The sequence below is a fragment of the Corvus cornix genome, chromosome 2 (assembly GCF_000738735.6).
Source record: "Corvus cornix cornix isolate S_Up_H32 chromosome 2, ASM73873v5, whole genome shotgun sequence".
NCBI lineage: Eukaryota > Metazoa > Chordata > Aves > Passeriformes > Corvidae > Corvus > Corvus cornix.
Window position 1 is genome coordinate 70951241 of NC_046333.1, and position 12844 is coordinate 70964084.

Genomic DNA, 12844 nt, shown 5'->3' on the forward strand with positions numbered 1-12844 from the left:
ATTCATTTAAATAGACCTTAGCTAATTCTGTCAGTATACTAAAGAAACACACCTTTAGTTATAAGGACCTAGTGTTTTTTTTTTTTTTGTTGAGGTTTGAAGCTCTTGTTTTGCAAGCCTGTGGCTGGGATTTTTCTTTGTATGTCTGCAGCTCCCAGTGAGTTGGGAGATAGAACTGCAGCCATGCTTTTTCAGTGTCGGAGCTGGAGAAGTAGCTTATTGTGGGTTATCCTACTTCTACTCAGAACATTAATATGTAGGGGAAGAACTGAATGCAAGAACTTCCTGGTACTATTCCTGAAGCTGAGGTCTATTGCCCGTGGTGTGCAGTTTGTTAAACTCTTGTCAGCCCAGTGCAATTGGTGTTTGAGCATGCAGAGATTGCTGAGCGACACTTCAAACGTTTAAAGGTTCTCCAAGTTTAATATTGTTGTTTTCTTGGAAGAATGAGTGCATATACACCCTTTCACATAATCTCAGAATAAACAGACTGAAGTGAAAGGGGACAAGCTAAGGGCATATGCTGCTGCTCTGCTCTAGGCATTGGTATTGACAAATAAGAAAAATGGGGTAGGCAGGGGAGGAGTGGAATGTAACATTGGTTTAGAAAAAATATACATCATCTTTCTCATGATGATTCTTGAACTTTTTCTGAACTCATGTGTCTTCCCCCTCACATCCTGACATTCCCCCCCACGCCCCTATTTTCTGTTCTTTGCTTAAGCCTCATAAATTTATGATGAGCTGTAAAAATATCTCGTGGTAATTTCCCACGACCTCAGATTGCCGTTTGTATTTAGAAATAGTGTGATGGTGGCTGGGGAGAGGGGAAAGGTAGTTGCCCTTGCACAGATTATTTGTGTTTTTAGGAATATGTTCTTGGGAAAATATTTGGGGAATTTAAGAATTTCCCAGAGCCCTGTCCTTCTACTGGTTTTGTTTGAGTAAGATGATAAGCAGAGGACTTGGGAGCAGCTTTGATGTTATCTGAAGAGATGTGCAAGGATAATACTCTCTATACGGCTTGTTCTGAGTGGTATCAACAATGCAGCTTCCTTTTGCAGGGGGGAGGAAAACTTCCCAAAGTTGGCAAAGTTAAAGTGCAGCCGTGTATCTGTGAAGGAGATGCTGTGTCAGAACATGAATCATGGTTTCTCATGATAGAAAGACAGATTAACTTCATTTAGTTAGAAAAAGAGTTCCCTTTCTTTCAAAGAGGCCAAGTTTTCTAATACAGAAGGGAAAGGAATCAAGTGTTCATTCTTTATCTTTACTTTTACAAAAAAGCCAAGAAGGACATAGAGAGAAATTAAGCCATGTGCCCCTTTCTTTTCATGTTGCAAATTAGTGAGGCCGCAGGACTCTTCTTGTGTATATTTTATCATGCCAAAATGTTCTGAATTTTAATGTTTCACCACTTGCATTGGATGTTGCATAAAGACTATATGACACCGGCCGTGTTTTGGGAAGGATAGGAAAATCCTTTGTTTCCTGTCACTGTCTATTTTCTCCTGGTACTTTTGTTGTAATAAAATAGATATTTCAAGAAAATAGTTGAGAGTCCTGTAAGGAAGTAAAGAAAAATGCTCACAGATTTTTTAAAATATGAAAATAGGTATACGTGAAATCTAAATTTGTCAAAGTTTTAATGACTGTGTGATTAGTATTTCAGTCTGAGAAAATGTCTGAAGTACGTTTGTATCTTGAGTATATAAAAATAATAAAAGGTATTTGTTTCTAATAGTTAAACTCACTTAAGATACACAAATTCACAGTGCTAATTTTAAACTTATTTTCTATGATGTTTTTAGATTATAACCTTGAAATGATCTAAAAGTAATGTGGTTTAAAAATGCCTATTTTGTTTCCAGAGTACTCCTTAAAACTTTGAGTTTCTCTTCTAGACTTGCCAGGATTTGAGGTTTGACCTGAAAAATCCAACCCTGTACTGTTCTGTCAGCAGTCGGGGTTGGAGTATATTCCAGAGTATTAAATGTCATGCTGAAAAAGGAGCTGAGACTGTTGCTTCTCTGAAGGGAAGAAGATACTAGTCTGTTGCACCCAGATTGCCATTTGCTTTGTGGGCTTCCCCTCTCTTTTTTGGAAGCTTCCAGAAAGGCTAGGGTCATTTTTTTAACTTGAGTATGAAGATGGGTATCATCAAAACCATGGGAACAACTGGGAAAAACCATTGTCAGGGTTATTCTGGACAGACAGGCCTCTCTGTCTTCTGGTTTAGTTCCTTGTTGTTAAACAGTGCAGAATTTTTCATATCCCTCGCATGGCTGGATTTGATGACAGCTCTCTGATGGCCACACTCTGTCCTGCTCAGTGTCTGACTGTCTTTCTGCATTTATTCTTTTTCCCCTTCTTTTGTGCCTGCAAAATTTGCTAGCAAATTCTCCTGCTGGTCTGGACTCTGACCCATGGCAGGCTTGTCAGACACAGGAACTGCCCCCTAGCAGAGCAAGACATTAACTTTCAGCGGGACGTAAATCTTATTGTAAGATTGGTAACTTGATCCCTGATCCTAATATTTGAATATTGATGCCGAGATATAGTGGCAGAGAAGAGAGCAAAAGCAATAGGTGGTATCTTGTTTGGAAGTTTCTGGCACCGCCAGTTATTTCCCATAGTGTAATGGCATCATCAAACCCAGCAGAGCTCTGTGCTTGCCTCTAAAAGATGTTTTCATCCCTAGCTTTCTTCTACTTCCCTATCCATCCCATCTTTGCTTCCTCATTCCCAGACTTTAAAAAAGCATTGTCATACTGTTGCCTGCCCCCTCAAACAACAGAACTAAAGTAATACTTCATAAAATCTTGTGTAATAGAATTTCTTACTAAAAAACCCCCAAAGAATAAAGAAACAGTTATTTTATAAGCTGTGCAGCCACTTCAAAACTTTCCTGGTATGACTTCATTTTGCCACTGTTTCTCTTCATAGCAGTGCTTTGGTAGAAATTAGAAATGGGTAAGTGGTAGATGTGTTCCTTTGCTTTGTCTGCTGTGTGCTGTCATTTGGCTTCTTTGGTGTGGCACTTCTCAAGGAAGGACTTCTCAGGTTTGCTGTGACGCTGTGGAAAAACACTACAGCATTCTATCCTCTTAGACTATCAGTCATCCTGGCAGTGATGGACAGGACTTGTTTTTTCTTTTGAACTGATTTATCCCCCAATTGGAGCTCCTGAATTCACTTTTTAATGCCTGGCAGTATTTTTTTCCTTTTCTTTTAGACTGAGAACTGCAGTGAGTGTTCTGTGTTATAAGTAGTAGTAACATCTCCGGGGTGTAGGGGAGAGCTGCACCAGAAAATCTGTGCCAGCTTTCATCTTCCTGGCCTGAAATACCTGCAACCCTCTGTGTGGGTTTCCACATAGTCTTGGCTAAGTAACTCCCTTATGCTAGGATGTTAGTTCATTCACAAGCCTGGAAGCTTACAGAACTGCACTATATAATTGTACATCCAGCAAATCAGATATATTCTCTCTGGCCATCAACTGATCGAAGAACATTTTCCCCTCTGGGAGTTTACATAGTCACAGTATAAATGGCACCCCTGAGCTGTAACAGCTCTGCCATTGACTGAATTGTTTAATTAAACTTCACCTAGCTTCAAATCTTTTCAGGACTTCTGAAGTTTAATTTCTTGCCAGTCTTTGTCTTCCCCCTGCCTGCTCCCTTCTCTGCTCCCTTGATAGTCAATAGATAATGAAGTCACCTTATCCAGATGATGTGTTTGCACATCAGTGGCCCTTGTGTTGTACTTTGTGACTGAACATAGTCCAGTAGTTCCTCCTTTTCTGTTTTGGATGCTTGTTTTATAAAAGATGGAGAGTTTGAATATTGTCTCCCTGAAGTTGTCCCCTGGGCTTTTGATAGCTAGAATTGATATACAGTAACCCTCCTGGTGCCTTTGTTATATGTGATATATGATGTTTTCCTGTGGAAAAGACCTCATTGATAAGGCATTGTCTTCTGTGATTCAATTGAACTACCAAAAGCGGAGCATATTTTTCTTAAACAGCCTGCCCCCAAAACTGTGTTCAAATGAGACTATGAATATGTATCTTCCCTGGTTGGAAGTTTCTCAGTGAAATTCTTTGTTTCAAAACCAAATTCTGTTGAATTTGCTTAAACTGGGGTTTAGGTTTCACCTATCTGCTTTTCCATATTTTATTTCCTCGCCTGAGCATACTGGATAACATTGTTCCTCATTCCTCTGAGGTGCTGATAAGCTAATGAGGTAAAATGGTATCCAGGCTTCAAAAAAAGATTAATTATGGGGAAGTTTAAAATAAGGAGAAAATTTCTTTGACTTCTTTCAGGATCATCACTCTTGGTAGATTCTTGGTACTCCTGTGCATGAAAGTATTTTTGACTATGAGAAAAGCAAAAAACCTTGTATCTTGTATGCTATCTATATTGTTTCTGCAGGTGCTACTGGAGATCATGTTTATACATTTTGTTATGCAGCAGAAAGTGAAGACTTTGGAGCAGAAGATGCAGCCAAGCTTGACATATGGGTTTTTAATCATGTTAAGGTAAGCAGAGAATCTTTTTGTGCTACCTGTTTATAAAAAGCACAGTTGCATGTTAACTTTATCATAGAACATGTAAATGCTTTATCATAGAATTAGAAAGTAAGAAAGTTTTGAAAGACCTATCACTTGGGGTCATAAGTAAAAATTTCTTGAATCAACTTTCATGACAAGTGTAATGGATGCTTAAAGGAAGTATTTGTCATTCAATACTAATTAAAAAACTAACATGAATAAAAGTACCCTTTAAAAACATTCTTGGCTTTTCTTTGTTTTGTTTGCCTATAATGTGAAACCCATCCTGGAGTACTACAGACCCCTTTAAGATCTTGAATGCAATTAGTTAAGGACTTTACAACAGGTATTGCAGCATGGCAGAAATGATAAGTCTTCCTTATGAAAGCAAAATGGACAATATTATTTACTTTTTTTGTCAAGCTTGTACCCTGACTATAATAGTTCAGTGTGGCTTTTCTTGATAGATGTAGCTGGCTCCGAATTTTCCACTGTGGTTCACACTATGCTGTGGCTGCCAGAGGAGTCACAGTTTGTTTTGGGGGACGAGGGTATGGAGACAGGGTAGGCCATAGAGCTGTAGAATTTGTTGATGTGGTTCTGTGCTCAGCTGACTTGGGTCAGTGCTGGTTCATGACTGTTGTTTTCTGTGACACTGTCACCATAAGTGTTAATAGTCTAAGGCACATGATTTCTGATTATTCATTAATTCCTATATTTATGTTATTCCATGCTGCCTCACTTATTCTGGGTTAAGAAATGCTGGTCGTGGGCATTGGTATATAAATATCTGTATCACTGAAGCAATGAAGTGAGTTACTTTCTGGATTTCATAACAGTGTTAATGGAGTTTAAGACTTAAAACATTTTTCACAAGGTCTCTGGGCTGTATGCATTAGTATAGCTAACCAGCATAAATCAAATCAAACAAAAAATAAAACAAAATAAATCAATAAACCAAATCATCATCTATTCAGGAAGTGAAGGGTGGTTCTGCTTTAAACAGTGACATAGGGTGCAAAAGTTCATTGTAGTTTGCTAATTTTCAAAGGAAGTGATTTTCTGAGTTTGCAAGTGAAAAGATGTTTTTTTCTAAGTGCCATCCTCTCCCTGAATGTGCACTTGTGCCATGTTGTGTGTTGTAATGCATATGAATAATACAAATCAAATTAGGCTGTCAGTTACACTTGAATAGCTGTTGTCATGAAGTTGCACCCTGCTGTCATTTGGAGCTGCACAAGTATGTGAGGGTGGTACTACCTTTCTTTTGCTTCAGAACACCTAATGGCATTTATCCTTTCAAGCTGTAATGATATATTTAAAATACATGTCATTACTGATTACTTTTTCCTTGGAGCCAGCACCATTATTTTTAAGACTTATTTTGCCCATCTAAAATTCCATACTGTGAATGGATAGGACTTGATTGACTGGCATAAGCCACACATTCCATTAACCATCTCTTCAACTACACATCAACAATTGCTTCAGGAGTGTGAAACTTGAGGCTTATTGAAACCGAGGTCACTCTGCTATTATAGCTTGAACAACTTTCAGCTATGCTAGTGAGATTATATATACGTAGGAATGGCAGTATGCTGGAATCTAAATTTTGCTTTGCCTACTCTTTTTTTTCCTCCTTTATGTTTTATCTCGAGTATTTAACAATATATTGTTTAACTCATATTGGGCAACGTGGTCCCTGGATTTCTGTCTCTTTAGGAAGCAAAAGACACCAAATGTACTTCCTCTCTGCTGTGTAATCCGCTGGTCCCAAGCATTGTGAGGGTCACTTGTACCTTCTTCTGCCCCAAAAAACAATGGGGATAAAATGAAGAATGGCTAATTCATGTTTGGGCTGCTAGTGCTGGCACTCTTTTTGTGCGAATTGCTTGTTCTCTTTAAAAATGCCAGCTACTGGTAAATTTGTCAGGAGGTGGGAAACTGACTATTTTTTATTTGTATCTTTGCGTAAATCATGACTGGAAGAAAAATGATAGCTCTTGATAGTTCAAGACAAACACTTGATAGTTCTTGTCATGTCTCCTTGTGATACAAGGTGATCCTAACCCTTTCTAGGGACAGAAAATATACCATAGACTAGGCTGTATGGATTTTTTATCTTCAGCAGCATGAAAACTCAGCAATTTTAATGTGCAGTAATAACTTGGGAGTTGTTTGGAGTTCCACATGGGCATGGAATTGATTGACTGGGGTTTTTTTTTGTTTGTTTTTGGGTTGTTTGGGGTTTTTTTGGTATGTTTGTTGGGTTTTTCTAAGAAGCATTTAAAATTATTAAGGAATGGAGTTTAATCTACTGTGATGTGGCTCAGTGATTCTCAGTTAAATAACCTTTACCTAAATCATAGTTTGAGACTGTGCTAAGAAACTTAGGAGCAAAATACTGGGAGTCTAGATCAACTAATGGGAAAAAAAAAAGGTTTTCTTGATGCATTTCTGATTTTTAAAAATATTAGTGGAAAATAGTTTTGGAAGATTCAACTCATTTTTTTTGGGTAAAAAGTTTAAAACTCCAGGAACTCAGTCTTGCAGATGAGTTCCAGTAATGGCCTAACCACAATTTATTATGATCAAAGGGTAGAATATGCTCAAAATGTTCAGTTAATGTCTTCTCACTGAAAGGGACATGTAGATGCAGATGGCCAAAAATTGTGGGTTTTTTTTCCTTTATTCTTTTCTCATTTTGAACACAGTATTCCATTCTTCCTTTGTCCCCTTTCTGCTGGAAAAAGGCCATCCAAGCCTTCAGACTGTCCCTTCTGTGCAGGGTAGTGGACGGAGTCCAGAACTGAATTATGTTAAACTTTGAAGCTCTGCAGACAGTGCTGTGACCGGATGTTGATTTGTGCCAGTGGATTTCAATGCAGATAGCTCTGCTCTCATTAACAGTACAATGGTTGTATGATTTCTTTTAAATGTGTTGGTGTCTTCTGCATGATCATGCTCGATGGATCTAAACCTGCCTTGTCCTGCCTTTGTACTTTTGTTTTGCGTCTGAAAACTGGCGTAACTATTACAACTCTCCCATCAGCACAAATCAATGTGCACAGCTTTAAGAAGGCAATTAAATTAAGTTGTCCTAGATTAAGGAGCTTTGTGCAAGGAAGAAGTTTGTTTGGTCTCTCTAGTACATGCAGTCAGCAACAGTTTATCAGCTCTACTAAAGAATCATGCTTCCATGGAAGACTCTGAGGGAACAAAAGGTTCCCAACTACTTAGATGTTTAACATTTTCAAGTTCATGTTTTGTTCAGACATCCGTAAATCATTTTTTAGACCTTCTAAGTAGTCTTTATTTTTTCTTTGCTTTCTCCCATCTGAGGAGGGAGATGATTAGATCAAGATTTCACACAGTCATAACTAAAACATTTACAGCAAGCTGTGAACTTAATTATAATGTAATACTAATTAAACTACTACAACAGAATTTTAATGTGGAACTTACTGTTCATCTCATCAACCTGCATATCAGTTATAACCAGTGCATTATTTTGTTGTTAGTTGCCAGAAAATCAAACAAAAGTTGCCAGAGTCGTTTAAAAAGAAGTTTGGAAGGCAGCTGTAGTGGTCTTCGAGTCCAGCTCTCTGCATGAAGGAGGTTCAGTTACAGCAACATGCTCGGGCCTTGCCCAGTCAAGATTTGAGCATCTACAGACAAACCTTTTAAGCAGCTGTTCCAATATCTGGCTATAGTTATGGTTTACCAAATAATTTTTAAAAGTCTCTTTGTCTTACTGCAATTTCCCACATTCCAAGTTGTGGGTTTCCCCTTGTCTCATCTCTGAGGCCCTCTGATCAGTCTGGCTCCATCAGAGGATTGAGGTTCCCTTCACCCTCATGGTAGATGGTTGTATGCAACAATGGGACCTCTCCTTAGCTGCTTTTCCTTGAGACTGGAAAAAGTGAGTGCTCTCGGCCTCTTAGTCCTTTACTGCTGTCCCTGAAACTTCTTGGTGAGATTCAGCTTACATATACAGTGGAGGTAATGTTGCTGAATAGAGGAAATAAAAGGGAAGCAAAAACAAAAAAGAGTGAGACAGGTAGATATAGTTAAAATATAGTGACGGGTTGGAAACTAGTGTTGAGTAGAGGTAGGACTCAAGTTTTGTGAGCACTGAGTACCAAAAAGAAGTGGCCTTTATCAGGAGATACAAGGATAGTTCTGGACAAACAGTTTAGCAATATCCAGAGGAAGGTGAAGTGTTTTTTGCCCTTAGTGTGTTTGGTATCCTGCTTGCCAACTCACCACCTTTATCAGCCATCACTCCTTGTGATGAGCTTCCTGTTGTTTTTTGTGATTTTTTTTTTTTAAGTTTTATGGGATAAAGTTTACTGTTTGCTCTAGGAAAAGACATTGCATCTTAGGTTGCACTCATCTTCCTTTAGTCATCTTGTTTGTAATTGGCCAGAATTTGGGCAAACTCTTATGACTGCTGCTGCTCTGGCTTATGAGGTGGCTGGGACTGGGAAAGTGGGATGCTTGTCTGGTGGGAGAAGAGAAGCTCAGGCCTTGCCTTCCTCTGAATGGTTTCTTTTGCTTAATCTTTCCGTGATAGAAAAACGTGTGCCTTCTAATATTGATCTACAGTTTAGGATTTAATTTTGGGAGTTTCCTGTTTGTCTGTTTTGATATACTTTGTTTTGATTTCCTTTTATTTAATTAAAATTAAGGAAACAGAGTTTTATTGTATCCTGCAAATTACTGGTGTGCTCTGGAAAGCTTCCTCAGTCTGTGGTCAAATATGTGCAGGTGGACAGATCTCTGCGGGAAATGAAAATCTCCTTAAAAATAATTATATTGCTATTTAATGTAATTGGATTTCGTTCTTGTATCTTTATTTAAAATATCTCTGGACTTTGGTCATGATTTTGTTTAGACAAGAGCTGAAGCTGAGAGCATGCAAATATTAGTCCGTGCGGCTTGTGTGTACTCAGGGAGTTAGAAAAGTGGAATTGCATACTGCCATGGTTTCCTGGCACAGCTCCCTGTGATATCCTCATTGCCACTTTGGTCTTCCTCTGGGTACAGTGACTTTTGTTTACACAAGGTATGAGCTTTAGATTTTAAGAGCTCCATCATTATCACAGCTGTGTGGTGGACTGCCCTGTCCTTTGGTGGCAGAAATGGTTCCCTGCCTCTACCAGCATTTTCCCTGGACTCTTGCATGAAGTTCAAAGACACTCCCACTTATGTTAGTGTACTGAAAGGTTCTCCTGATGCTCTTTGAACTAAAACCCTACCCAACTTTGTTTCCTTGGGCAGTGCTGTTACTAAGGAGCTGATTCTGGAATAGCTGTCTGCCTGCATTTTGCATTGCTGTAATGTGGCTGGTCTAACACAGAATAGCCATGTCAAGACTCATTCAATCTGAGGGGAAAATCCTCCCATGGCATCTGCCTCAGGGATGCTTAAGTAGGCCATGTGCAAGGCAGATATGTGTTCTGTAGTTTATGTATTTGCAAAGCATGTCATGCTTTGTTCTGTTTTAATTTAGTTTCTGCAAACAAGTTGTAGCTTGGTATCTCAGTCCTGCAGAACCTGCTTCCAAAGCAAGTGTATTTGAGACCTTTGCTTCCAGTTTAAATTCAGTAAATCAGTAGAAATATAGAGCCATAAATGGTCTCAGGAACTCAGGAATGGTCCATCAATTTGTTTATACAGGAGGAAAGAAGGGATGATGTATTTCTTCCTATGCAAACTCAGAAAAACCCTGTACAAAACCAAAACAAACCAACAGATAAAAACCCAAGAAAAAAAGCCCCGCAAACAACAGAAGAACACCTCAACTTAAATGTTGTCTTAGATAAGCTGAAAATTTGGATGACCATACTGATAGCAGTTGTCCTCCAAGCAGTAATTGGGAAGTCATTATTTTTCCTCTTTTTAAACTCTAATAACTACTAGCATTTTGACATGGAAACAGCAGTGTTTTAGTTTTTATAAGATGCTTATCTTCTTTCATTTTACTCAGATTAATATATTAATGGCTTATTCCATACAGAGCTTCTTTAATTCTTCCAGAAGTAATCAAACATTGTTCTCTGCACTGAATGAAGAGAAAGTGGTTCTGTTCCTGCATTTGCTAGGCATAGACACCAATGGACATGCTCATCGGCCAGACTCAAGGTAGTTGAGATATTAAGTATATCTTTCTTACTAGTTTTAAATGTGTATAGTAACTTTTTTAACAGTGAAATTTATCAAACCAGAAACACAGCTTGTAGTGTTGGGGGTCATATATGTCACCATGATTATCTACATTCTGAACTTTTGGGGTTATTTTAGTTTTTAAGGTCCCATCTGCAGAAATGACAGATTTTTGCTCTGTACAGTATGCCTGGTCATATTCCTGTACTCAAGTCTGATTTTTAGCAGATTGTCTTAGTTATAGCCAACACATAATCTAAAGGATATGTAGGAAATGCAGTTTTAAACATAAAATGGATACAGTTTTCACATACCCCACTGCTGAAGTGGTATTGTTGAGTTTATGGACAACAGTAAGCTCAGCAATAATGGCTGCAAATTCTGGTGTTATGTTTTGGCTTTCCTTATTACGCTTAAACAAAGAGAAGGGTTTCAATTAACAGCTCTGATCACCAGTCTTAAAGTGCGTTATTTGAGAACTTCCTTTTCATTTCTTCACATCCTGCTTTGCAGGATTTTACATCTTTCTCTTGATGCCTGCATACTTTTAAAATTCTCTGATTTCCTACATCGTTCTGAAGTTCATACTTGCTGTATGTCTAATGATCATTTATTATGATTGTTTTGAAGACAGAGTTTTAAAATTGACTTTAGCAACAGATAGGAAATTAGTTGTCTGAAAGTTAATCATGGTCATTTTTTCTAAAAATACACAAATTTTTTATTTAGCCTCTATTCCACAAAACTAGGGTCTGTCCTGATCTATTAATCATCTCAAAACACTGACTGCCTGGTGAGATCTTTCTTTGCTATTTAGTTACCAGTTTAAAGCAATTTTTGCAACTTACCTTTTAAGGTGTTTGAGTTTTCCAGAATTCCTTAGTTTTGGCATTCTGCTTAACTTGCCTGACAGCTGTGAGTAGTAAAATTATAGTCTTATGTCTAGGATAGGTCAGATTTGAAATACAAATCTGTTTGAAACTGTGGTTTCAGTAATCTGCAGACTGTGCTGCAATGACTTAATATCTCAGTAAGACTTAAAGCAGGAAAGATTTTACATCTAGGAAGCCTTTTTTTAGCTTGATATTCATTTGAGTTTAAAGCTGTCTGTACTTGAAGGACTGGGCTTTATGATCATGGATAACTTGCTTTATACCAAATGTGAGAGCCACCTTGAATGTAACATTTTTTTCCTATTTTTCAAGGGAATACCAGGAGAATATTAAACAAGTTGATGAGGGTGTGAAAGAAATTGCTTCACTGATTGACGATTTCTATGGAAATGATGGAAAGACTGCATTTATTTTAACTTCTGACCATGGAATGACAGATTGGGGTGAGTCTTTTTAAATGTTAAGTCAGTTGAGTTTATGGGCATCTGCTGTATGATTAGAGAGCTGTCCCATGAGAAGCTTTGTACCCCTTGCTTTGATTTGGTAACCTAAGTATTGCTTGTATATGAAAATCTATGCAAATTGCTGTGACAGCTACATTTGATCTCTGGACAGAAAAAAGACACTGAGGTAAAGCTTTACTTCCTCAGTGACTGCTACTAGGGATAGAAAGATCTCTGCAGAAAACCACCTCAAGCAGGAAGAGATGGTGTTATTTGGCTGCCAGCAGCAAATTTGGTCTTGTTCCATCTCCTCTGGGAGACACAGTTCTCATTTTGGTTCTCTAAAGCACCTCGAAAATGTGGGAAATCTGTTCAGGAGCCGGTGAAAAACTTTACAGGGAGAGGTTGTAGTGGGGTTGGAGAATCGTTTTGCTTATTTTGGCCTTCTAAGCACAGCAGAAAGGATGGGACTGCTGTGTTATCTTTCTGGAGGAGACTGCTGCTGGAGACAGGTGGAGGAGCTGAGAGTACAGAGAGGAGAGTGAGGCAGGGGCCAACTGTGCTGATACCCACAGAGGGCACTTGGGAAGGGCATGGCCGCAGTGGCCAAATGCTTTGAGGGCAGATGAGAAGAGTTTACAGTGGTAAACTCATTTAGACATTTTTTCCCTAGTTCTTTCTTATTTTTTCAAGAATCTTAAGAACATTCCTGTCCTTGTGTGCAGCCAGTGAAAATGATAAATCTCTTTTCCAATGCTGTGTGTTTGCAGCTACTATGATACCTT

At 38.4% G+C, this 12844-nt stretch overlaps 1 protein-coding gene across 2 annotated transcripts in view; it reads left to right on the forward strand.

The window, feature by feature from the left end:
• The window catches only part of PIGN (phosphatidylinositol glycan anchor biosynthesis class N), a 106310-nt gene that overhangs the window by 20123 nt on the left and 73343 nt on the right, over positions 1–12844 (forward strand). For both annotated transcript variants that reach the window (XR_005601417.1, XM_039548843.1), the window contains exons 5-7: positions 4437–4543; positions 10578–10702; positions 11929–12059. Coding sequence is in view for 1 of the 2 variants with exons in the window: in XM_039548843.1 (XP_039404777.1) it covers positions 4437–4543; positions 10578–10702; positions 11929–12059 (363 nt within the window). In the remaining variant the exon portion in view is untranslated. The remainder of the gene's footprint in view (positions 1–4436; positions 4544–10577; positions 10703–11928; positions 12060–12844) is intronic.